This window comes from Poecilia latipinna, unplaced genomic scaffold (assembly GCF_001443285.1).
Source record: "Poecilia latipinna isolate Pla-1442-1.1 unplaced genomic scaffold, P_latipinna-1.0 Scaffold111, whole genome shotgun sequence".
In the NCBI taxonomy this organism is placed as follows: domain Eukaryota; kingdom Metazoa; phylum Chordata; class Actinopteri; order Cyprinodontiformes; family Poeciliidae; genus Poecilia; species Poecilia latipinna.
In genome coordinates this window covers 171,466-196,330 of record NW_015112727.1, presented here as the reverse complement: position 1 = coordinate 196,330, position 24,865 = coordinate 171,466, and the positions used below count along the sequence as shown (strand labels likewise).

Genomic DNA, 24,865 nt, shown 5'->3' with positions numbered 1-24,865 from the left:
CTTGTCCTTTTTGCCCTGTAAAAGCTACAGCCACAGGAAGCAGACGCTGTAGGGAGGAGATGGAGCAGTCGAGCAGCAGGTTGTACGCTGGTCCACTCTCCCAGGCAGCCCTGAAGATCCTGGCAGCTCTACGGGCCGAGAATCAGGATCAGCACAGGGGCAATCTCCACTCCTCCAGCAGTCGCAGGCAAAGTCAGTCAGAGTAGAAATTAGCATTAAGTTGGTGTGCAAATAACATTTTCTATCCATTTCGAGTCCCTGCCATAACTTTTTGTTTGATGTTTTAGCCCACATATGATTACTAGTACTTGAAGCACCATCATTATTTGACAAGTCATCCCACTTGTACATTTTGTAGACGTTTGTGATGAAACAAGGCAACTGCATAATCAGTACAGAAATGCTTTTGCTCATTCTGACCTACATACAAGTCATAAACTGTTATGTATTTGGATTTGCTTACTCTGTGTTTTTATGTTAGTGGAAAGGTGTAATTACACCCATGTGGAGTCATGGACTCCAAGCAGCTGCAGTCAGTCGGAAAGTAAAGACACTTTCTCCTGTTGGTAAGTCAGATTAAATTGTGTCTCTTGACAAATATAAACATAAATAAATATATTTTATTAGTCTGCACCTCTCTAAAAAGATGGCCTTTGGGTAATCCGGCCATGACTCAGCAGAGCAGAACCTGGCTGCATATGAGAAACATAAACTACTAGAGCCCATTAGATTACTCATTGTTGACCATAAAATACTTAGCTAGACCAAAGTTCAGTGATAACTGCTATCAACTCTTTTCATACCATGTCCAATGTCAATATAGAGCTCAAATATTGCAAAGTCATGATGGGTAGTTTTTTTTTTTTTTTTTTGCTGCGTCACCAACCTAGATTTTATTTAATAGAACAACATAAAGTAGTGTCTTCCTGTGAAGTGGAAGGAAAGAAAATATTTTCAAAATGTGTGAGTAAAAAGAAGTAGTGTGGTGAACATTTGTAGCCTCTTTTCTCAATTCTGTTAGATTTACTGTTTGCAACAAGTAGCTGCATGTTATTGTATGTTTTAACTAGGTTTGCACATCTTGGTCCATCATTTACACAGATTCTTCTTTGTGACATACTAGAGAGGACAGAGAGCATTTGTGACTATACAACAAATTTCAAGACTTGTCAGCTGGGTTTATGTCTGGACTTTTCCATTTTCACACTTTAACATGCTTTGATTTAGACCTTTGCATTGTAGCTCTGGCTGTATATCTAGGATCATTTTCTTGTTGGAAAGGAAAACCTTTTGGGTAGTCTCAGGTTTTTCTACTAAGATGAAAAACATTCCACATCATCAAGCTTCATCATGTGGGGCTGGTGTGCTGTATTTTCAAACACAGCATTTTATATGAAGGCCAATATCAATTTTATCCTGATCTGATAAAAATTATTGTTGGGGCCAGGTCCTGGTAAGTTTGCAGCTATGCCACTCTTTCCATTTTCAGATGATGTATTGAACAGAGCACTATGAGATACAACAGCCTGAAGTCTCTTCACAGAACACCTGCATTTATACTGATATTAAAATATACAGAGCTGGATTCTGGTGTCTAATTAAAGAACAAAGTTGCTCTGGATTTTATCAAGAGGCATCAAAGTGATAGCAGGATGGAGAAGAAGACAGACTACAGTAATTCATTCACTTGTTTGTCAAAAAGCACAGCTCGATTTATTGGTCTATCTATGTTCCTATGGTGATGAGATGTGGATCATATCTGACAGAATGGGGTTCCTCCTAGAGGTGCCCTACTGCAATCCTCGAGAGCTGCAATCCTGTTACTTTTAGATGTATTTCTTCTCTTAACACACCTGAATCAAATGGCTGATAAAAATCACATCATTTTCTTTAAGCTTCACGAAGATATACTTCTTTGCATTGATCTAACACCTCAAATCTGAATAAAATATATTGAAGATTGTCGTTGGGAAAGCTCAGCACTTTTTACCGGCCCTATTATGTCATAACTAGGGTTCATAGATAAGTTATATTGCTGTGTAGTATTGTGATAACGCACAATGTTAGAAGACCTACAAATATTCTTCTGTGTTGCTGCGATCCAGGCCTATCTGTGACCATAACTCTACCAACGAGACACAGAGTCGTCAGACTCCTGCCAATGTTCAGGCCTCTCTCCAGAAGAAAACTCCTCAGGCGTTCCCCTTTCACCAGCGTTTCCAGACACAGATCTCCCACAGATCGTGCCCAGACCCCCCGGCTCACTTGCACAGACAGGTGGTGTCATCCTCTCAGGAGACAGAATCATCCTCCTACCAACACAACACATTTTCCTTTCCTCTCCAACTACCAAACTGTCTGTCTGATCAACAAACTTCCCCCTGCAACAGGTAAGAAGCAGAGAAAGTGAACCATACAGTTGCAACGCTCAAATCTCCATGCCAATTGTTTTTTGTCTCCCAAAGATCTGCAGGTATATTAAAGCCAGCTTTCATGCTCAGTCAATTCAAAGACGTCGAAGGCCCCGATGAAACGTTTCCCTCGACAACAGAGCAGCCTGATTCTCATTCTGCAGCTTGTCACACGCTATTACCCTTCTCTGACGAACGTAAAGAGACAGTGAACTCATCAAGTGCACATAACGAAGACGAAGCTATCTGGGATGTTGGTGCCGATGAGGCAGAGAGCCTTGAACTTCCAGGCACGAGAGTAAAGTGGATAGAGAGTGTGTCTAACCTCTCAGAAGAGGCTGCCGGTGGTGTAGATAAACATCAGCAATCAGAGCTGAACACAACTGAAACTAAAAGGGGCCACTTGCCTCCCATTGACTTTGTAACAAAAGACGTGGGCCAGACGGTGGCTGATACAGCGGAGAGGAGACTCTCAGAGGGACCACTAGTTCAGTCTGAAGCCACTACATTTATCCTGGAGGACAATAGTGCTCACGACCTGGAACGGTTCGGCCTGGTAGCCGTGGCGGTGGAAAGCAGGACAGAAACAGACTATGAGGGAAACATTGAACACAAGCTGCTGAACTGCTTTGCTACTAAAGACACAGATTCACACAGAATAAACACAAATGTGCAGAAGTTAGAGGAAGTTAGAGTTCTGCCTAAATCTGCAGGTGAGTTTTCTTGCGTTCTTATTCGTCATTTATTGTTTAATTTTCCGTTTTCAGTTTCCTCTATGTATTTACATTTCTATAAAATCATGCTTAGTAGCATCTTAAATAGACGAGTCATCATCCATTTATTCCTGAGTATTGAATAATTTTACATATGCTGGTCACCACCAGAGGGTGCTACAGTCCTTCTGTAAATGCATGCTTTCATCCACATATGAAAAATATAGCACATTACCATAAAAATTCAACTGAGAATATGTTTGGTTCAATTAGGCACTGCAAGAATTAAATATTTATATAGTATGGATAAAGTTTTGATCCTACTTTTTGGGAGGGAACAGAATCTTAAAAATGCAATTTGGAGCTCGAAGTTAATGGCATAAAAATATTTTTTCATATCCCACAGTAGGGAAATTCATAAAAAATATGGCTAGTTTTACATTGGACTGTGAATAATGTAGAATATAGTCTGTGTAGTCTGGAAACGTATTGAATTTTGTTTTGTATTGTCTAGGTTTTGATACGTACAGAAAACAGAAAATGAAAAAAAATGTTATTCTTAGACTGTATCAGCAAAACCATTATTTAAAAGTTCATCCATCCAATTAATCTATCTGTGGTTTTTGCTACTTCCATGTTTAAAGACTGACCTTTTTAAAAATTGTGTTTATTTTCTTGTTTTTGTTGCTATAATTGAACTGAGAATTCTGGAAATATGAATCCCGCAAAGTACAAAATTGTAACAAGGAAAATGTGCTGGAGCCCTGGGAAAAGTAAAAGTTTTTACTTTGTTGGCAAAGAAAGAGAATTTAAATGTACTTTAAATTTGCAAATAGAAATGAACTAAAAATTGATTGAACATTAAGATGCTCGTTTATTTTGCTCTACGTTTGCAGACTAAACAAGAAGGAAGTAGATGGCGCATTAAGAAGTGCCTTATCAATTTTTCTTATTCATCCTGTATTGTAGAGCAACCAATCAAGCCAATAATAGTGTTTTTGGACTGTGGGAGGAAACGAAGAGAGACAACCCACGCATGCACCAGGAGAACATGCAAACTACACACTGGAAAAGCTCAAGCTGGGACCAGTATCATCTTACTTTAAGGCAACAGTGCTAACCAGCTTTAGTAATAATAATAAAGTTTGAGGGAGATGTTGGAGAGAAATACAAAAACATTTGAACTCAAACATCACTGCAACTCCGCCATCTTCCATTCTGCTGAGTGGCAGCGATGGCATGTCAGTGCTGGGGAAACATCTCTGACATAATGTTGTGCTCACTCAGTTTTCAGCTGCATGAAGGAGCTTGAGTCTAAGATGCACAGACAGTGCTGAATCAACAGACACACAAACTCATGCATAGATTCCCCATCAGCAGCAAGCAGGTTGATATAATCCTGGCAGAGCGCCCTCTGTCGCACTGTGCTGACGCATTCGGCTGTCTATGGCCTCGTACATGCTTACTAAAAAATACGCTTGCACAAGAGAATAGATTTATTGATTCATGATGTGCAAGAGAAGTGATGATCTGATTTTTTAAAAACGCTGTCACTCGCCTTCTTCCAGAGGGCTCGGATGGTGAGCGATGTCTTGTACCAACGCTTTCCATGGAGTTCGAGCCGCTTGGGTCAGAGTTCAGACCTCTTGATTGTCCCGACAACCAGCAACCTCATGGCGATCTGCAGGTGAGTCTCAGTGGAACAAAACAGAAATCTGAGACGATGCAAAATTTGATGAAAATGCTTTTTTTAATCAGGTGCTGAAATTCCTAGTGAAAACTTTCAGTTTGGGAAAATAAGGCGAAAAGCAGTTTATTAGGGACTTTCTCACCTTTTTCGTAGAGACTTACTCAACCACTACCTCTGCCTCTTAATCCATGTTCTGGAGACACTTGTTACTGTTACTGCAGGCATCCAAGAAGTCCTTAAATTTTAATCGCTGCTTTCAGCAGGGGATTAGGTCTCTGTGTCTTCACACACTGACAAATTAATCTGTCTAGCATGAAATTGGGAAGTAGAGGAAGTGTTTCAGCACACAGACAACTGAAGGCTCTTTGCTAAGCTGTAAAAGTTCACCAAAAGTTCTTGAAAAGCTGCCCCAACGTTATTTGGTGCTGTTGTCCTTTGTGATAAGGACTACAAAGTCCTTATAAAAGGGTGGGGCTTATGTGGCTCTACAGATAAATCGGTGGATCAAAGACGTGGGAGTGGGTGGAAAAGATGGAGGGAGGAAGGAGATTACAGAAAGAGGTGCAAGGCGATACTGTATTGGTACAAGCAGCAGAGGATGTTCTCTCCCTCTCTTCTCATTCACTCTCTCACAGCTTCGTTCGCCTGGCGCTCGGCTACGGGCCATGGCCTGCCTTGGTTTTCTATCTATATCCTGTAGCACAGCACCCGGGGGAGGTTCATGACTTTGTCAGCAGGAAAACGGGCTGTGTTTACAGGGAAATCAGGAAGATTCTCCTCAGGGAGCTGATTCACAGGAATGCCTGTCCACCGAACACTTTTGCTGACAACCGTACAGAATTTTGCACCTTCATCCACTTGCTCATTATATTCTCCGAAAGTCATCACATCTCTTTTATGTCTCTTGGAGAATTTTAGAGACTTTATACGAATAATTAATTGTAATTTATTATCAGGAAGCTTCTGTAATTAACTCCTTACTACTGCAACAATCACAATATTGAATCATGTAATTTAACTAACAAAACAGGAAAAGCAAACTTTTCCTGAAAAAAAAAAAGTGGGAACAGATGGGGTTTGGTGTTGTGTATGAAGGTGACCTCGTGACCCTGTCCCAGCTTCAGGCAGACTTCTCAGACGAACAACATCTACGCTGTCTGACTTTCAGTCTGGGAAGCAGTGCTGAGGGCTGAGTCCCACATTCATTTTTTTTTTTACCCTTCCTTAGTTAGGTAACATCTGAAGACAATGGATGACACTGCATTTTATCTATTTCAGGATGAATGCAAATATGCTTTTTTTTTGTGATTACTTGTTAAAAATTATTGAAAGGCATGAACAATTTACTCCCATTTCACCATAATGTGCTGTTTTTGTGCATCAAAGATATTAACATTTGTGGACTTAATAAAATGTGAACAGGTTCCAATGGTTTTCATATTTTTGCAAAGTACTATATGTTCATCTATAAAGTGTCTTTATTCTTCATTCTTTGTGGATATTCTTTGTGCAACATATAAGATCTTCATAAACACTCATTCTGTTTTTTGTTTTTTTTGTGCTTTGCTTTCTTTTACTGTTTTCTGCTCATCTTTGGTGAAGACCAAGAGAAAATCAGACGTGGTCCTGATCCCGGAAAGGTCACAAAACTCCTCCTTGCCCCAGGACTTGATCACGAATACAACATCACTTGACAAAGAACTATACACAAAACAACAGACTTCTGGGATTCACTCGCATCATCCTCCATCCTTTCCCCAAAAAAGAAGATGTGAGGTTTTCCAGCATCAATGTGTAAATCTATCCCTCAAGAGCCACAAAAAAAGTTGCCCTCCAAAGTGGGAACTGCCTCATTCCTCACCACAGACAGTGGTGGAAGGAGGCGTCGGCAAGGTGAAGAAAATCAGACTTCAACCATCCATTTCTGGATGCCCAACATCATCAGAAGAACAGCAGGTTAAAATCACTCCGAAGACGGATGTTAGGTTTAAAATCCCTAAACAATCGCATGTTCTGGAGCAAACTGGGCCCATTAGTCAGAGCAAACTGGAAAAGTCCTCCAATGAAATGGGAACGATTGGGCCCAAACAGAAGCTCTTTGCAAAACTATGCAAACACAGGTTGGCCAAATTGAGGATTGATCCAGCCATCGTTGGTCTAAAAGGTTTTCATGACGTGGTTACGACTAGTGAGCTACAAGCTCACTCCAAAGCTGGCTTACAACCTACAAGCCTGACATCTGATGGCAGAATAAAGGATTCTGGGAGGCTGAACCCAGAGGAGAGAGTGGAGATGCTGCAGCAGGCTGGGCAGGCGGAGGCGGTGGTGCTAACCATGATGTTTCAGGATGGAGCAACCCAGTTAGACCATGAACAGGTGAGTGGACTCTAGTGGCCTGTACGCTGAGATTGCAAGGTAGGTCACTGGTCCTGAACATTAGCGTTACATATAATTGGCTTGAGTTTTTTGCTCTATTTGGTTAAATTCAATATGAGTCAATGTATTAAAGCAGTCAGAGTAACTGCTGTTAATACAATGCATTTCTCTGCATTTTGTAACTTTAGTCATCACAGTTACGTGTCAACTTAAGGATTTCTTTTAACAAATGGATAAGGCAAATTCATAAATAAAAAGGCAGTCAAACTGGATTTCCACCTTTAAGTTCCAACTTCAGGGAGAGGGACTATTCTGTTCATTTCTCCAACTAGAAACTCAGTAAAATCCCAGAAATGTGTTTATTACTTGTTTTTAAAAGTTAAACACCTGGTCTTACCAGTACAATAATTTGTTTTAAAGCCTTTTTGACACATGCCTGCTGTTCTGTTTGACATGCTCTTTTCTGATTCCTGACATAGAAGCTCGCCCCAGCAGTGTGCGGCCTCCTTGTGCTGATGAAGAATAATCTTTGCTGCGCCACACCTTGTTGGTCACTGGGGCCGAATGACAGCCTGGTCTACTTAAAACTAGAGCACAACCCTCCGTGGGCACAACAGCAACTTCAGCACACTCAGCAGTCTTTTACCAGGTCTGTCTGTCTGTCTGTATGTATGAGAGAAGCCTTTGTACGACAAACAGCTTCGCTGTAAATCTCGATTAGTTTGCATCTTTCATAAACATGATGAAGTCCTAAAAGTGTCTTTATAATTGTGTGCCACAGAGATATGATACTATGTGTGCTGTCAAGGTCTAAACTGGTGGTTTGCTACAAAGCCAAGGATTTTCTTCGTACAGTTCTGCTGGTATACAAGCAGGATCTAAGCTGGAAACGAGGTATAGCTCTTGAGATGACGCATCTTCACACTCTTCTCACACCACAACTTGTGCGTTCGTTTTCAGCTTCAGCTGCCTTCAGGGATCGTTGTGTATCTTCACACGTATAGGCTTGTTAAAGTTTATGATGATGTTTGGAAGAATTTTCAGAAAAAATGAACATCAGCTTTTAAGTGACATATATTTACTTCTGAGCGCACCTTATAAGGAGCACATCTTGTCCTCCTACAGAGAGATTTGAGCTATAGGAGGATGACTAGTTGGAGTTTAAACAAATACAAACAGCTGCTTACATTATAGCAGACAGATGAAGTGACTCTTTATTTATTTGTCTTTTGTTTTCCTTGGTAGTTTCCTATTTTATTTCCTATTTTTTTATTTTCCTATTTATTTATAATCATTTTACTTCAATTATTTTTGTCCAACATAACATTGGTTCTTTCAATGTAAATTAAATGACATCACATATTGTGGCTGCATAATACATTTTGCTTCCTTTGAATGGAACAAACTCAGGCTGTTTCTGTAATAGTTCTCCAAACACTTAGCCAACCCTTTCTAGACGAGGCCTATTCAGTTAATTCTACCAATCTCTTTTCATATTGGCCTACGCCGTGTGATGTTCTTTTCTTTGTGCTTTCATTTTTACTGTTTGCAGTGGCAGGTTGTCAGATCCAAGATCCACAGGTTTCAGGGTGGCTGCTGGATCCCTCTGATCCCTCCTCCTGCTTCAAAGACCTGCTTAATAAACACTGCAAAAAGCCACGTGCAACACCTTCCCTGAGTCCTGACAAGGTTAGCCAAATGTCACTTAATTAGCTTCTGAGCACAGCAAGTGGTTGAAAGTCACTGCACTGTACTTCTGGAACTGTCAGAGGATCTTGTTTATGCTATGTTTCCATTCAGAGACAGTACTTCTCACTAAAATGTGTACTGCACTTGTCTTAAAGTGGAACATTTGGATCAAGATAAATCTAACTTTTTGGATTTATGAGGGATCTGAAGGTCAAAGTGACATTAGCTAACCTGAAAAACATACTGACTCCATTCTTTACTGTTAATTATGGATCATCTGGCTGGGAAAAAGACGAACATAAAAACTTAAATGTATCAGAGCATTGCAGAGGTCCTAGAACGACAGAGATTTCATTTATAGAGGTACAACAAACACAAAAGATGAATGTTTTAGTAAGTTTGTTGAGTTTACTGAACCCAGAGTGTAGAATCTGAATTTTAAAGAACAACCTCATGAAACATTTTGGGGATGTTTGGATGCATTTTCAGTTTAGGTTTAATTATCCCAGAGCTTGATTGAAATAGAGAGTAATTAAGGCAGCGACACACAGACATAATGGCCTCTTTACCAAACTAATAAACACCTAGGATAAAACCATTTTAACACGGATAGAGAAAACATTATATGTGGCCCTCCTTTCTGCCTTTGTTTCTAATCCAATTTGTTTTTTTATTTTTAATGTTTTAACATAAACGTCAGCTAAAAAGTGTAGGCAACATTACGTTGTGCTTTTTAAAGTGTTTTTATGTATACTTAAATTGCAGAATGTGTTCCCCTTTTGCCCTTCTGCTCTTCAGAGCAACACAAGCGCAACAGTCTAATCTTGGTTGGTTAATGAAATGTAGTTTTAAATGAGTGTTGCGTTAATTAAAGTGGGTGTTGCTCTTTTAATTTCCATACCATTACATGGTGTTTTTGCGGATGTAAATTCACAAAAACATCATAATGTTGAGTAATACTGTTTCTCTTCTCTGCTATCTTCCTCTATTCACCTGTCTGCTCTCTTTTGTTTAGGCCTCTCAGATCATCTCAAGTCTCTATTGGCTCTTTGACCTTCATCTGGCTTTATGCTCTAAACTACAGGTTGGTTGTACACACGGCTTTAATTAACTACGTGTGAAATGACACTATTAACCTGCCTGACTGATTGAATTTTCAGAGCCATGGCTTGTGGGAACTCTACTCAGAAATAGAGCTGAGAATGATCACTGTTCTTGCTGGTAAACACTATTGTTAGTTTCTGAAAAAGCAACAAAATCTTGATTTAAGATACATTTTTATGACTTTTTTTGTTTTAATCCCCATATTAGTAAGATTTTATATAAGATTATGAGACTGTTATTACCAGTAGATAGCCTTATTGTCTAATTATTACTCTTATTTTCAAGTCTTGAGTGTCAGAACATGTATATTGCATTTCAGTCATGGAAAGCCACTGCATCTATGTGGACAAAGGAGCACTTAAGAGAACTTCAGACCTGCTTGGGGTAAAGTGGATTCAATCTTTGAAATGTTTCACAGGAGATTTTAGCAGTATCCCACAACAACACTGGAACAGATCAGTGTAGTATAAACAAATATTTTCCACTCAATGGCAGCAATTTTAAAAAGTATACCTTTTTAAGCTGTGGTTACACTAGAAAACAATCTGTCAACCATTTGGCTCCAACACTGGGAAAAGAAAGCTTATAAGTTGAAATCAATTTGTTTAACGATGTTTAAAAAAAATGAAAGCCTGCCACACACTCTTTAGAACAGTGGTTTTGAATTTGAAAGTGAGGGTGAAATTAATATTTGTCAGTCCAAGTGGCATTAAATATATTGTTGTTGTTGACAAAGTTACATGTCAGAGGTGTTGTGTGACTCAAGCTAGCTAGAATCGCTACTTAAGAGACAAAACAATGCGATTCTTCCTGAGTTTACTATGCCACCTAATGTTACGTATGTAGGGAGCATCAAAATGATGAATCTGCTTTAAAGAACAGTTGTGGTTGTGGGTTATGTATGATTTATGCTTTTAAGATTTTCTCTGTTTAGTTTATGACCTTTGATGATTATTGCCCTTTAAATGTGTTTGTTTTTTTTGCTGCATCATTCTGGGTGAAGTTTTGGCTACAGAAGCACAGTGTGGGAGATAGCAGGCATCAAAGGAAGGTTAAACAGTGAGACCTCCGGAGTGCAAAGTGGAAAAATGTTAAATCTGACAAAGGGAAGGAATACATTTTTGGCTTTCCTTCTTCTGTTGGAGGTGAACGTCTTCTGGGATTGTTTTATTCCTCAGAAATAAAAATGAAGTCTGGAGACTATATGCAATTTATCACAGTCTGAAAAAGACACTGATTGATGTTGTAGATTCAGATCCCTGCAGACTTTTTTTTTTTTTTTTCAGGCGCAGAATCAAACATATGCCCTTAAACTCATTCACATCTGTTGGAAGCACCAGCAGGGGAGTTGTTGTGGAGACAGTCTTGGTATCTTGGCTACTAGGACTATAAATAGACTCGATGGTCCTGATTTTCTTTCTCTTTTAAGAGGCTGTGTTGCATGAAAGAACATCGCACACACACACTGGCAGAGACACAGAAGTTCCCAGCTGAGTGTTCGCTTGTCTCTTTACAGTATTCAGTAACGGTGAATGCAGTCAGGTGTGTCCCCACACTGTCGTTTTGGGTTTTCTGTCTGAGCTGTCAGGTTCACCTGTCTGAACATCAAGTCTCTGTTCTGTCAGGGCGTGTCTCGCAGACATGCTCACCTGGTGTTTTGTTTTGCAAGACAGCATCACTAAAATTCAGCAAGACGGGTGTCACTGAAAGAGCCCTTCGCTTTTTGACTGAGCTGTTCAGATCACAGTGTAGATCCTTTTAATTTCTAGTTGATCAGGATCAAAAGGGGAAAAAACTCTGCATTTTGACAGAACATAAAAGCAGTGATTCACGGTTGGCACACATATCTCCTCCAAGCCTGTAATATCTAAAGGGCTAGCATCTAATATTGATGAGGCAGTCTGGAACCTGCTGCAGGCAACGAGAGAGACGGAGAGAAAAAGTCCAGTTTCTGGAGTTTGGGTGGATGTTTGCCAGCTAGCCTCATTTTGCCCTTTCATTGTTAGCCTCTGCATTTCTCCATGTTTGCATCCTTTGTTTGTCAACCCCCAGGGTTCTTACAGAATCTGGAAAAGTTTGGTATTAACTCTTAGTTTTTTCTATGTTTGAAAATATGTGGAAAGACAAAGTTTGATATAAAAATGTTTAGATTTTTAGACCATTTCCTGTTCTCTAAAAGATGGAACCATCCATCCTCTTATCTGCTCTTCCTGCTTGTTGTCCTTTCTTACCCGTCTCTTTTTCAGTTTTATTGCTTCAAATGGCATTTGATATGTGTGTGGAGATTGTCTTTCATTCTTATACTTTTTGTCTGCTTTGTTCAGATGATTCCTCTCACTTTTTTCTTAAAAATAGGTCCCAACACATTATGTTCCCTGACAGTGCCCCACTTCCTTTAACACTCAAATCTGTTATTTTCTCTGTGCTGTCTTGTTTCTCATGTGGTCATCCCTTTTGCTTTTTATACTTTTTCTGGTCTATTTTGTGCCTTTGAAGAGCTTAAGCAAAAAGCTGCTGTCTGTAACCGCCACACAATATGTTGAGGAATAATATTTAAACAACTTTAAATCCAGCTGTTTGAGTTCATATTAAATAAGTAAATAAATATATTTCTGTGAAATATTCTCCTAAATTTTACCTTAGGGTTCAGTTCCTGGTCAGATGAAATGGATTTCCTACATCTTGTAAAACTTAAAATTGTGGCTCTGTAGGTGAGCCTATATCAGAGAAAAATGTACAAAAACCTTTATATTCATGGAATGATTAAACAAAACTTTTCAGCTAAAACAAAATTATGCATTGATTTTTTTTGTGTGTGTGTGCGCGTTTTCTTTTCACTAAAAATGTTTATGTTTCTGGCAGACTAAAATGAAGCAGCTGGAGCAAGAGGCCCACAAAGCAGCTGGGGAAATATTCTTGGTGACCAGCAGCGCTCAGCTACGAACAGTAAGTTAAAATTGGACTTCAGTTTGCAGAAAGCTTTGCAAACTGATTCATTAGCGTAAGGTCCTAAAAAAAAACATCAAAAGGGTAGAGTTAAAATCTGCACGACTTTTCTGTGAGCTGTGTCTTGTATGTGTATTTTACTTTCAATACGCAATATTTGAAGGTACTGTTTGAGAAGCTGCGCTTGCAGGAGCGCTGCGAGAACAAGAAGCTTCCCAAGACCGTCAACAAACAACAACAGTCAACATCAGAGGCAGCGGTACAGGAAACACACAAACACACACAGTAATGTCAGTTTAAACTGCATGTCTTTGCTAATTCATGAAACCTTAGGCTAACTTATTATTGCTATATGAATACATATTTTCATGCACATGCATCATAAAGAGCAAAGATAGCGAACATCTAAAATATACAGTATAAATCACTCCAGCACAGTTATTTATAAAATATCTCCTATAGTTACAGGACTTCAATACATAGAATTAGAGCAAAAAAAGTGATACGTAAAACCAGAAACACAAGCAGATTCACGACAAAAACTACTTTTGAAGTTCAATAATTATGAGATTCTTGTTGCAGTTGCTACAGCTCCAGGACCTTCATCCTCTGCCAAAAATCATCCTGGACTACCGACAGGTCTGCTGTGTTAATAAACTTTACAGTAGTGCCCATTCTTTTCAAATTTTGAATTCGTAGTATTGATATTTTACTTACCCAACTCTGTCAGAGGATCCACCTGACCCTATCTCATTTCTTAAACAAAGTGAATGCATAAACTGTGCAGCAGTGGAGCATTTTTGTTTTGGTTGTTCCTAACAGGTTCTTGCATTGTTTCCTCCAGGTCCACAAGATCAAGTCCACGTTTGTTGATGGGATTTTGTCGTGCATGAAGAGCAAGGTGAGGCAACCGCTGGTTTCATGTGGCAAAACTGTTCAATGTCACAACATTTATGGCTATGAAAAAAACAATTGCAAAGTTATTTGCTCACTTTTATGCAAAAAAGAAAGAAGGAATAAATCTTAACTTTTTGGAAGTTCCAATGCTTGTATTTGAATATTACTTGAAAAATCTTTCCTAACTTTTAAAGGATTAGGCCTCCATCGTTATAATGATGTGGTAACTGTAATGCTGTCGACTTGTCTCATAGCATTTATCTCTATGTCAGCTTTATCTACAGCACTTTATAAACAAAGTTTCCCTAAATGGCTGCATAACAAGATGCAATAGAAACCAAGAGCAGTAAAAAATAAGCTCATAAGAACAGTAAAATAAAACACTGAAGGTAATACAAATACAATTAAAACTAACATAGCACAGTGGTAAATTCCTTCTGTAGAACATAATAAAATAGAGTGATAAAATTACGATGTAATGCTCTGTTGGAGTCTAAAGCTAAGGGCCAGCATTTTTTATGGATTGCTAAATTCCTGCATAATTTAGAAGCAGCAACCCGAGAAGGAGCAGCTACCTCTGCTTCCCTGTTTGGATCTAGAGACTTCTAAACGCAATTTGTTATTTCCCCTCAATGTTTATGTTACTGTAACATGTTTTAACTGATCCGTGAAATAAGATGTTGTCTGGAAGTGTTACAACCCCACCCTAAAATCCCTAAAGTAAATTCTGGCACTGGGCTTAAACATAAAACGAAAAAGTAATCCGAACAGTTGATGAGTAACAAAAGTATAATTTATTTTACAATCCTGATAAAACAACAACTGCAGGAGACAAAAAAACACACAGGGGAGCTTAATGTTTCAAGGTATCCAAGGCCAAAATAATAAACAAAACACCCCTTATAACTATAAAATAAAACAACCACTTTCTAAAAAAGAACTAAAGGAAAATGCAAAACCTAAACTCCCTTACTAACCAAAAAACAGGAGAAAACAGTTCACAAAAAAAAAATGGCAGAGAACCCCTACCAGCTTCCACCTCTGAACAAAAACACGTCTTGGACAATTGGTCACAAAGATGCTCACAGCAAACTCAGTTCAGTTTCCACACACAGTCAGTTCCCACACAGGTCAAGGCCCAGGACAACAAAAGAAGGGGCCTGGCATCTGCAGCTTGCTGCTTTTTGTAGGGTGGCTGACGAGCCCCAACACTTCCCACCTGTGGCAGCCAGGTAAAACTGGAACACAAAACAAGAGAGCTCTCTCATGAAGAGAGCCCCTAGAGGTCAGTGACCGTAACAGGAAGAACCTATAAAGTCCTATAAACATGAAGTGGAGTGAGGCCAACTCAAGAATCTATATGCTCGTGTTCCTGTAATCAGTGGTGCAGCAGCACATACCATGGTTGCAATAATCTAAATGTATGAATATAAAAACATGCAAAAATCGATAAACTTTAAATTTGTCAACTTTTTAATATTAAGGCAATTGAATGAAGGTTGAAAAAAATTAGAATGATCACTGTTGAAAAAACCCCCCCAAATGTACCAAATTGCTTTGGTGTATTGGGGTATTATTGGCAAACAAAGGGAAGGAATTTATTCGAATGAAACATATATAATTTAAAACAAACAGGGCCTTGGATAGAGCTGTGAGGAACTCCGAATATAACTGGTGGAGCTTCTGAAACATGTGACTGTGTGAGCTGAGAAGCTCTTATAAATAAAATTAGACAAATTCAACGAGAACAGTTCCTATAATGCCCCACAGTGTTCCAGCTGTGCCATCAGGTGCCAAAAGCATCATCTAAGTCTAAAAGCACCACAATTATTGAGTTTATGGAGTGAGCTGTTGAATTAAATTATGGAAAAAATCACTTAAAATGGACAGTTTCAGTGCTGTGGTAGTTTTTGAAGCCAGACTGAAACCTTTCAGTAACACTTCCCCACTCAAGAAACGTCTGCACCTTTATAAAAGCCATTTTAACAGAAACCTTAGAAAGAAAGGGGATTTTAGAAATAGACCTGAAGTTAGATGGGGTGCACATCCCGAATTAAGTTTCACTGAAACAATAAAACAATTTCAAACTCCTCCTTAAATAAACTGGAACGAACTCTATCACTGACAATTTGTAATAGCAAAGCAATGAAACACCATGTCTGAGATAGTTCCCCAAAGCTGTCACACTCTTTTCCCTGCCAGTGTTGTATTAATTTGTCAGGAAAGTTCTTCATCTGACTGTCGCTTCACATGGGCCTCAGTCAAACCTCACATATGGGAGCGACAGATTTTGTTTGTCAAATCTGTTGTCGAACCTGCAAAGGCTGTCTGTTTGGCTGATGGTGAAAGTGATTCATTTGGTGGTCTTTTAGCCAGAGCAGGCAGCAATCCCAGGACAGAAAAAAAAACAAAACATAGAATGAGATGCATACAAATCACAGACCGTTACATGTATGGCTTCATGCAGTGGCAAACCTAAACTGGAATTAGAAAGAAATGAAAGTGGAAACAAACAAAACTACTCAAAATATATAATGTGTCTTTTGACAAGGCGTCTTGTCCAAATATTATCTTTTCTTTTCTTCAATTTATGTACTAAAACGTTGAAGTGTTTAACGGCAGACTTGATCATTATTATGCTAGAAGTTCTCCTTCTTTGTCTAACTGGATCTACAATTTCCAAATTGTTCAAACTGGGCATGGTCGATGGCCAAAAACACACTAATCCACAAACTGACGGTGGCTTCAGCTGTTCTTCTCAGTTTCAACTGGAAAGCAATAAGCTACATGGGACAGTTCTGGATCAGATGTCTTCCTGTTTGATTTGATTAGTATCACCTTAATTTTGTGTATGTTTGTGTCCGTTTGAACACATCAGAACTACATTTCCTCTACGTGGCACCAGACGAGTGCTGTGACCGGGAGAATATCAGCCAAACACCCTGTAAGTACAGCAAACATGGCGTCTCTTAGGATTCGTCTCTGTCTTCATGTGTTGTCGTCCGACTGAGTGGAGCTTTCCATGGTGCTGAACCTCAGCCAGCAGTTCTTGCATTGCAGTTATAAGATCCTGCAGAATATACAAGAAAATATCTTAATATTAAGACATTAAATGGCTTAAATATATGTTGCAGTTAGAATAATATGAGGGCGAAATAAAACTTTGTGAATTTAAATAATATGAAGTTTACTTGAAGTCTTTGATTTTTTATAACAGAAGAAAATCGTTACTGTTGAACAATTATGTAAATAAAGCAGGGAATATTTTGTACGCTGGAAATGTAATTTTGTTGTCTGCTTTTAATAACTTTTCAGATTTTGTTTCTGAACGTCTATTTTTTTTTTTATTGAATAATCAGTTCAAAATATGGTGACAGAAGTTTACGTTTTTTGCTTCTATAAGCAATAACAAGCTGAGGGTTTCAGTGAGCTGTGTCTGTGATGCAGACAAGAACAGAAAGTTTTAAAATCATAAATGTGTGTGCGTGTTTCAGAAAGGGAATAATTCAGACTAACAGTGTTGCATTAAAATGCTTTTTTATGGAGTCAGGGAAACAGTGCTGTTGAAAAATTCATTATTATTCTTTGAGCAGACATAGACTTGTACATACTTCAAAGAAGTGACAATTTTAAATAGTTTGAAAAATATTTCCAGCGTTGGTGACTTTTCCTTTACCTTGCCTACTCCCTCAACCCTCCTAAATTATTTTAGAAATTTGCATGCAGAGCCCTCCAGAAATGTTAGTAATCCGTGAAGAGATGTGCAGAAAGCCTGAAAATACATTCGGCTTTGGTTGCAGTACCATAATCTCACAGAACATTTTAAGGTCCTTGCTTTATATCTTTTAGTGAATTTATTCACTGCGGAAAAAAATGTTTACCATATTTACCATAACATCTGTGCCTTAATTATTGGGATCCCTAACAATTAAACTATTTAAGTTAAAAAGTTTAAGATTATCAGAGTCTCTGGGAAATTTAATTAGTAAATGATGACTTTTTCTTTTCATTTACCCATTAAATTACACTGCTACCATAAAAGACTAATTAGTTTCAAGCCTATTTAAACATCTTTGCAATTTTTGACAGTTTCAAACAGTTTTCAGCGATCGGCACAAAAGCCCCTCACACCAGCACCAAAAAAATTGGCTTGTATTCCTTTTAAACCGGCCTTTCCCATATGAGAGCAAAATACTCCGAAAACAGTGCATTGCAAGAAATGAACAAAGAACAAAAAAAGTCAAAGTTCAAGTAGGACTTTGAAAAATCTCCAAACAGCTTAGAGAAGAGTTACTCTAAACCACTTTAAAGATATTGCAAGGAAAGTCCAGCATCTGAGATACAAAATACTAAGAAAAGTAGGCGCTCGATATTTTATCACAGTACTGAATATCAAGAGACGACTCAGACTCGGGCCCTACAGCTTTTCTACTTCCACTATAAAGCCTGACCACTCCTGCCTGGTATGTGACGATCGATAGCTCATTTCTACACTCCCCGTGTGTCAGGGTCCATTAGTTCCTTCACTTTGTATTTTAGCTCTCATCTGAATGAAATACACATCTATTTCTGTGCGAAGCTATTGGACTTGTCCAATCTCCCTTTGCGAGTCGTGAGCAAAGGAGGTGTAGAGTGAATTGATTGTGCTTCTAGTAAATGATTGATGTGGCTGCTGGTGAGCTAGGGTGCAACAACGCTCTGATTCATCTCTCCTCAAACGCAAATATGGGAATTGATTGATCATCACATTAAGGTTATTTGCTTAAATGCTTGCGTGCTGTAATTTATGTGTACCTGTGTTGATATGAGCAAGTCAGTTTGATCATGGGGCATGAGGGTTGGGGTTTGATTTCTAATTGATTCTATAATAAAAAAGAACAGTTGTGCAGCTAAATTATCTGTGACCAGATTCAATTAAAGACTCTTTTCTTTTTCTTTTTTTTCTTTTTTCTTTTTTTTTTTTTTACTTGTTTTTGTTTTTATTTTAAGTTCAGAGCCCCTGGTAGTTGCATTCAATTCAAGGTAAAAAGGGCGGCAATATGAGAAAAAGAACAAAAGAAAGAAAATGGCAGTTCAGAATGGAGCATCAGTGCTTAAGACTAGAGGACACTCAGAAAGAATGTAATGATAGTAAAGTAGTTAGCTTAAATGTGAGTTTATAGAGCAAATATTTATGACAATTTGCCCACTAAGAAAGTGGGAGGCAGGAAAAATGTTCGATGACGGCAGTAACTTGGAGACCTAAAACAATGGCACCCTATCCAGGGATTTAAAAGCTGTTTGTGGCAAATCCAGTCTGTCACCACACTGATAAATATGGCTATACTGGCTTATGGCAAAACTTAAAAAAAATAAAAAATAATAATACAATTCTTGTAATGTTTAAGGACATGTAATTTTTCTGCTATAACCAATACTGCAACTCTGATGCTCTTAGGTGTGACCATCATTTCCATTTCTCTCAGCAACTGTCACAGAGTAGCTTACTTTATAGGGAACGAAGCAGGACATTTACTGTAGGTGTGAATGGAAGCAGCTGAAAGTCCCTTTTCTGCACTCTGTAATCACAGGAGGCAAATTGAAAGTGATCAACTTGCAGCTCAAAGTATAAAGCGTGTCATGTTCTTTTGTTCAATCCCTTTAAATTAAAGAACAAAATTATTTCGTAATCCTGAGTCAGAAAGTGTTAACACAGAAACCATTTGCAGGTGAATAGAAAAATTGTAGAGAATTATTGGATGCTAGGATCTGTCTTTCTTGAAAGATTAAGAAGATCTTGTTAGATCTTAATTTGATTATTACAAAAGGTTCAAATAGAGTAGTAGTTTTTAAATTACTACAAATACTATGTGAAACTACCACAACTGTGAATAAACATAAAGCCTTGTATGTATAATTCAATAAAGCACTAAGCAGTAGGAAGAACTGCTTATTGTTTTTAGTTTTTATTTGGAAAACAGAAAAAAAAATCTGTTAATTTAAGAGTTAAACTAAAAAAGAGAGGATGTACAGTCAGTCCCCACTCACAGATGTAGTTCAGATGCTAATATGAAAATGAGGAGAGTTGAAACGGGATGTGACTTTCATCTATTATGAATATAGTCGAGGTAATCCCAGTCTGCAGTAAAAGCAGAAGAGACATAAAAGCAGCACTGTGAGAAATCTGTTGTGCTGAACAGAGAAAGAAGTAGGTCTGCGCAGAGCTAGCTCATGTTTTGATCTAAAAAATGGAAAATGCCATGCAGTCTGTGAGATTCACAGTGGTGGCGATATCTGCTGGTGATATGCACTTCTTTTTCATTTCCTTTAACATGTTAATCTCTTGTCTGCTATTTTGGTGGTTCAGTATATGTTTCTTTAGCAGTCGAAAACTTTGCCTGTCTCTTCTGCTGTATGATTATTTGTATAACTTTCTGTGGAGTTCTTTGCCTTTTCCTTCTCCTATTCATTCTTTGAATCCGAAGAAGACAAACACGTTACCTAATTAGATTGAACTTCCTCCTTCTGCTAATTTTCTGTCACAAGCTCAATATTCTTGCCCTCAGTCGTTTAAGAAGGATTCCACTGTTTCATTTTAGGTTTTTTTTTATCTTTGACAAATTTGCACAATTCTCTCCCCTTTTGTTTTACTAAAACAGTGAAACAGTTTTTGACCTGCTGCTCTGTTTCATATCTGAATGTTGGAGCATTATTGGTGCTGTAGGATAAACAAGTGGAAATCTGTGACAGATTGACACTGTACAAGAAACATAACTTTCTTTACCTTTCCTGTGTGAGGCCAGTTAAAATTACCAAAATATTATATTATTGGGGCCTGCCATAGAAATGCATAGGAGAGCATTGAAATGCCTTGCAAAGCATGGAAGCCATCTATTATTGGGGCCTGCCATAGCATTACATAGGGAAGAACAGAGACTGCCTTGCACTCCGGCTGTCAGGAAGCTTTTACTCAGGGAATTTGAGCGGAGAAAAAATAGCGGCCAACCTGGTGGGAGTGCCACAGTAGAAGAGAACGGTCAAGTTCCCTCATCAGAGGTTAAAGACAAGAACATATCATGAGGTACGTTTTCAGGCACGTCCCACCAGGAGAGGGGCAAGGGGGAAGACCCAGGACACGAAGGAGGGACTATGTTTCTCATCTGATCTGGGAACTAGTGGACCATGTGGCTAGAGAGAGGGAAATCTGGACGTCCTTTCTTTTTAACTAAATGCATAGTTTTTCTCTGGGTACTCCGGTTTTTCTGACATTCAGGAAAAAAAGTGATTAGGCCAATTGATTTCTTTTAAATTTACCTTTGTCTCTTCCTCACTAACTGTTGGAGACACTCTTTAAATGGACACACTTTTTAACTAAATGCATAGGTTTTCTATGGGTGCTCTGGTTTTTCCTACCTTCTGGGAAAAAAAGTGATTAGCTTAATTGGTCTTCAAAAGAACAGAAGAAATCTTATGTTTTTTTGAACAATAACAATATTTGTTGTTAATCAGTTGCTAAGAGATGAGCAAGTTTTCTGGTAGCGAAGTGCCACAAAGTAAACATCTTGTTGGTAAATTTTACAAAATTTAAAAAAAAAAAACTCTTGTTTGATAATTACTTATTAATTTGGTCTTAAGAGACGAGGGTTTTTTTCTGCTAACGAACTGCCACGAAGTATAAATCAAATTTTTACTTTTGAGTTGAATGTCTGCTTTATATTTACAACCAACGACAGAAAAAAACAACAAGCATTTTCTCTATTCTACCAAATTCACCAAATGCACAATTCTTCAGTAGCACAAGATAAGTAGTTTTTCAAAAGAGCAGAAGAAACCCTACGTCTTTGAACAATAACAATATTTGTTGTTGTTAGCTGTTGCTAAGAGACGAGCAGGATTCTGGCAACCAAGTGCCACAAAGTAAACATCAGATTTTTACTTTTGCAAAATTACCCAAATGTAAATTTCTTATGTCTAAGCAAATAATCAGTATTTCAAAACAGTTTTTAATAAACAAAAAACTCTTGTTTATAAATTACTTATTAATTTGGTCTCAAGAGACGAGCGCTTTTTTTCTGCTAACGAACTGCCACGAAGTATAAATCTAATTTTTACTTTTGTGTTGAATGTCTTGTTTTATATTTACCACAAATAACAAAAAAGAACAAACATTTTCACCTTACGTCCAAATTCACCAAATGCACAATTCTTGATTAGTTAGTATAAGATAAGTGGTATTTCAAAAGAGTAGAAGAAATCTTTTGTTTTTTGAACAATAACAATGTTTGTTGTTAGCAGTTGCTTATCCACTAATAGAAAATGAGCGCACTTCTGGTAGTGGATTAGCAGTAGCCTTTTTCTAAAGTAAGGTTTTTATATTTTTCAATTTTTTATTTGCTATGTTTAGCACACGGAATGGAGAAAGTCAATGTAAGACAACATGTTACTGATGCCCCACATGCCACTGGCAGCTTTTTGGCTAACTTTAGCATTTTGGCTAATTTCGGTTATACACTATTTTTAACATACTGAATGGAGTAATTCCATGTTACTCAAATGCTTGTGACTATCCATGTGCTATTGATTACATTGTAGCTTACTTTAGCGTTGATGCTAATTTTTAGCATCAGAACGCTGGGTTCCAACCGACGGGCACATTTTTGTCAATGTCTCATCTGAACAAGACCTCCAATAATATATGCAAATAGCAAACTTCATTTAATACACGGGTATGTTCTATATTCTATTAGGGTTCAGTATTTTACAGAAGCTCATTTTGACAAGTCGACAGAAGTATGTGTTGATAAAAAAAAACCCCACAAGCTTCCTTTTAATGAACCTCTCATTTTAACTACAGCGCCTGAAGACCAGAAGTCATTCTGTGGGCTGAGCAGATGGATTTTAGTGGGTGTGGTGTGTGTTGGTGTTGCTAATTCGTGCGTGCATACTTGTTTGTGTGCATACTGTGTGATGAGTTATTTAAGTGGCGCTGTGTAGATTGAATTACACCACACCAGCTCAGGGATTCAGTTAACTCCATCTGTTTAGCAGGAAAATGCACTTCTGAGAATCCATCTCAGTCTCACTGCGGACCTGATTTATGTCACATATATATTCATGTTGATGCAGGGGCAAATTTATTGTAACCCTATTTATTACTCAGTTTGTGGTCACAGATCGAGTGTAGTCATTACAAAATCCACTAATGCATTAATCTTAACCTATCAATTCTTGAGTGTATAATTGTTTGGGAATGCAAACAAGTATGCATCTAAAATTCCAAAAAGATGCTTTGAAGCTTGTGGCTGCAGCGTGGCAAAATGCAAAATATTTCATAGCACATGAATGTTTTTTTTAAATGCAGTATGTCTTGTATGTTAGAATTCTTCCTGATAACATATAATACTTAGATCATACTTGTGTTTTATTAAATAACGTGCATTCAAAATCAAGTTGTAAATGAGCAAAAGCAAAACTCGTCTTTTTGAACAAATTGTTTTGTCTGTGGACGATACAAAAAACACATAAATAATAACAAACTAGATCAACTTTGGAGAAATCTTGAGCAAAATGCTCATTGAACAGAGAATAACCGAGCACTTTGTGATTCAGTTGAGCGTCTCATTATGGCTAATTTGCACACTCATTAGCACAGGGACAATATCACCTGTTGTTTCTTTATTTGCCTTCTACCTGCAAATGACTCCAATTTCCCCAAGCTGCCATGAATATTCCAGCCAGAGCAGATTCAAAATCGCTGTTCTTCACTTTGTCAGCGCAAGCAGATGGTTTGAAATGATGCATCATTAGTTTGGCTTTTTGGGGAAGCCAGTTGCTGCGTCATTAGACCATTGTGAGCTGTTATAAGGGGAAAAGAAGGAATAACATGTGCAAAAACATTGGTTGTTGAAAACCTGTGATAAGGTACTGATTACTGCCAGAGGTGGAAAGGCAACATACAAAACACCAAACACATCTCCATGATTAAGAGGCTATTTCACCACACACGCACACACACGAGGCAACAACTTACACCATTGTGTTTGGCAATCATAGCTCAGACACTTTACAGAGCACCATGTGTTCGAGTGCATCTTTCCAACAGGCTAATGAAGTGTTGTTTCTGGTGTTTCTGTGGAGCAGAGGGTAATGCTTTCAACAAGTATACAGATGTTAATGCCGTACATCTGAGACACTGATTTAACTGGAGGGAAAATGAGAGCATTGAATGCGTAAATAATGTGAGGGTGTATCTTCTAGCTCGGGGTGTGTTAAAAATGTTGAAATGTTTGTGCATTTCTGCAGATATGTTTGTTGTGGTGAAGTAATTTAGTGTACATTGCACCCTAAGTGGAAAGATATGGAATGATTTCTTCACACAGAATCACACAAAAGCGTGAGAATGAAGAAAATAAATGATAAGCATATTTTTTATTTACGCTGTTTTCTTTTTTCATTAAGCCGAGCCATGGCTAAAATTTTACTTTGGCGTCTGATGAACCATTTCTGTAGCAATTAAAAAAAAACAAAAAAAAAACAAAACATGCCCTGGTACTTCACAGCATGACATAACCTCCCCTTTGCCTCACTGTGGTTATGACTGCTCTCTCACATATTTATTCTGTTTCAAACCGCATCCTCCTGCGTTGTTTGCTGTTGAAAACTCAATCTTAATCTCAATTTAACAAAATACACAAGTAAAAATACCAATAAGACAATTACATTTGATCAGACTGAAAAATGCTTTTCCAGCCATTGTGCTCTTAAGCAACCAGTTGCCGTGTAGATAGTGTCAAATAGTTGCTATGGAGATCTGATGACCCCAAGATGCCCTTTTCTTCAGCGGGCTTTGCAGATATTTTTTACCTTCCCTACTATCCTGTTTACTCTGCATAGTAACAAGATAAATCCAGGCCCTTGAACAGCTTAGAGGACAAAAAGCCGTGAGCCTTCATCTAATGCCATATTTACCCCAGCGAAACAGAAAGTTGTGGATTGCTAATTAGATTACTTAGTAGCATAAAGTCTAAATTAGAAGCAATGCTTTAGCTCAATTTATTTTT

The 24,865-nt window shown here is 38.1% G+C and overlaps 1 protein-coding gene across 2 annotated transcripts in view; it reads left to right on the top strand.

Moving 5' to 3' along the window:
• poln (polymerase (DNA directed) nu) overlaps positions 1 to 24,865 on the top strand; it is a 50,611-nt gene that overhangs the window by 5,135 nt on the left and 20,611 nt on the right. For both annotated transcript variants that reach the window (XM_015027944.1, XM_015027945.1), the window contains exons 2-18: positions 25 to 192; positions 482 to 566; positions 2,106 to 2,390; positions 2,466 to 3,124; positions 4,693 to 4,811; positions 6,417 to 7,190; positions 7,670 to 7,839; positions 7,972 to 8,084; positions 8,743 to 8,879; positions 9,895 to 9,963; positions 10,040 to 10,100; positions 10,303 to 10,367; positions 12,846 to 12,929; positions 13,093 to 13,188; positions 13,512 to 13,568; positions 13,774 to 13,830; positions 16,705 to 16,770. In XM_015027944.1, the coding sequence (XP_014883430.1) occupies positions 60 to 192; positions 482 to 566; positions 2,106 to 2,390; positions 2,466 to 3,124; positions 4,693 to 4,811; positions 6,417 to 7,190; positions 7,670 to 7,839; positions 7,972 to 8,084; positions 8,743 to 8,879; positions 9,895 to 9,963; positions 10,040 to 10,100; positions 10,303 to 10,367; positions 12,846 to 12,929; positions 13,093 to 13,188; positions 13,512 to 13,568; positions 13,774 to 13,830; positions 16,705 to 16,770 (3,030 nt within the window). In that variant the 5' untranslated portion in view covers positions 25 to 59. The remainder of the gene's footprint in view (positions 1 to 24; positions 193 to 481; positions 567 to 2,105; positions 2,391 to 2,465; positions 3,125 to 4,692; positions 4,812 to 6,416; positions 7,191 to 7,669; positions 7,840 to 7,971; positions 8,085 to 8,742; positions 8,880 to 9,894; positions 9,964 to 10,039; positions 10,101 to 10,302; positions 10,368 to 12,845; positions 12,930 to 13,092; positions 13,189 to 13,511; positions 13,569 to 13,773; positions 13,831 to 16,704; positions 16,771 to 24,865) is intronic.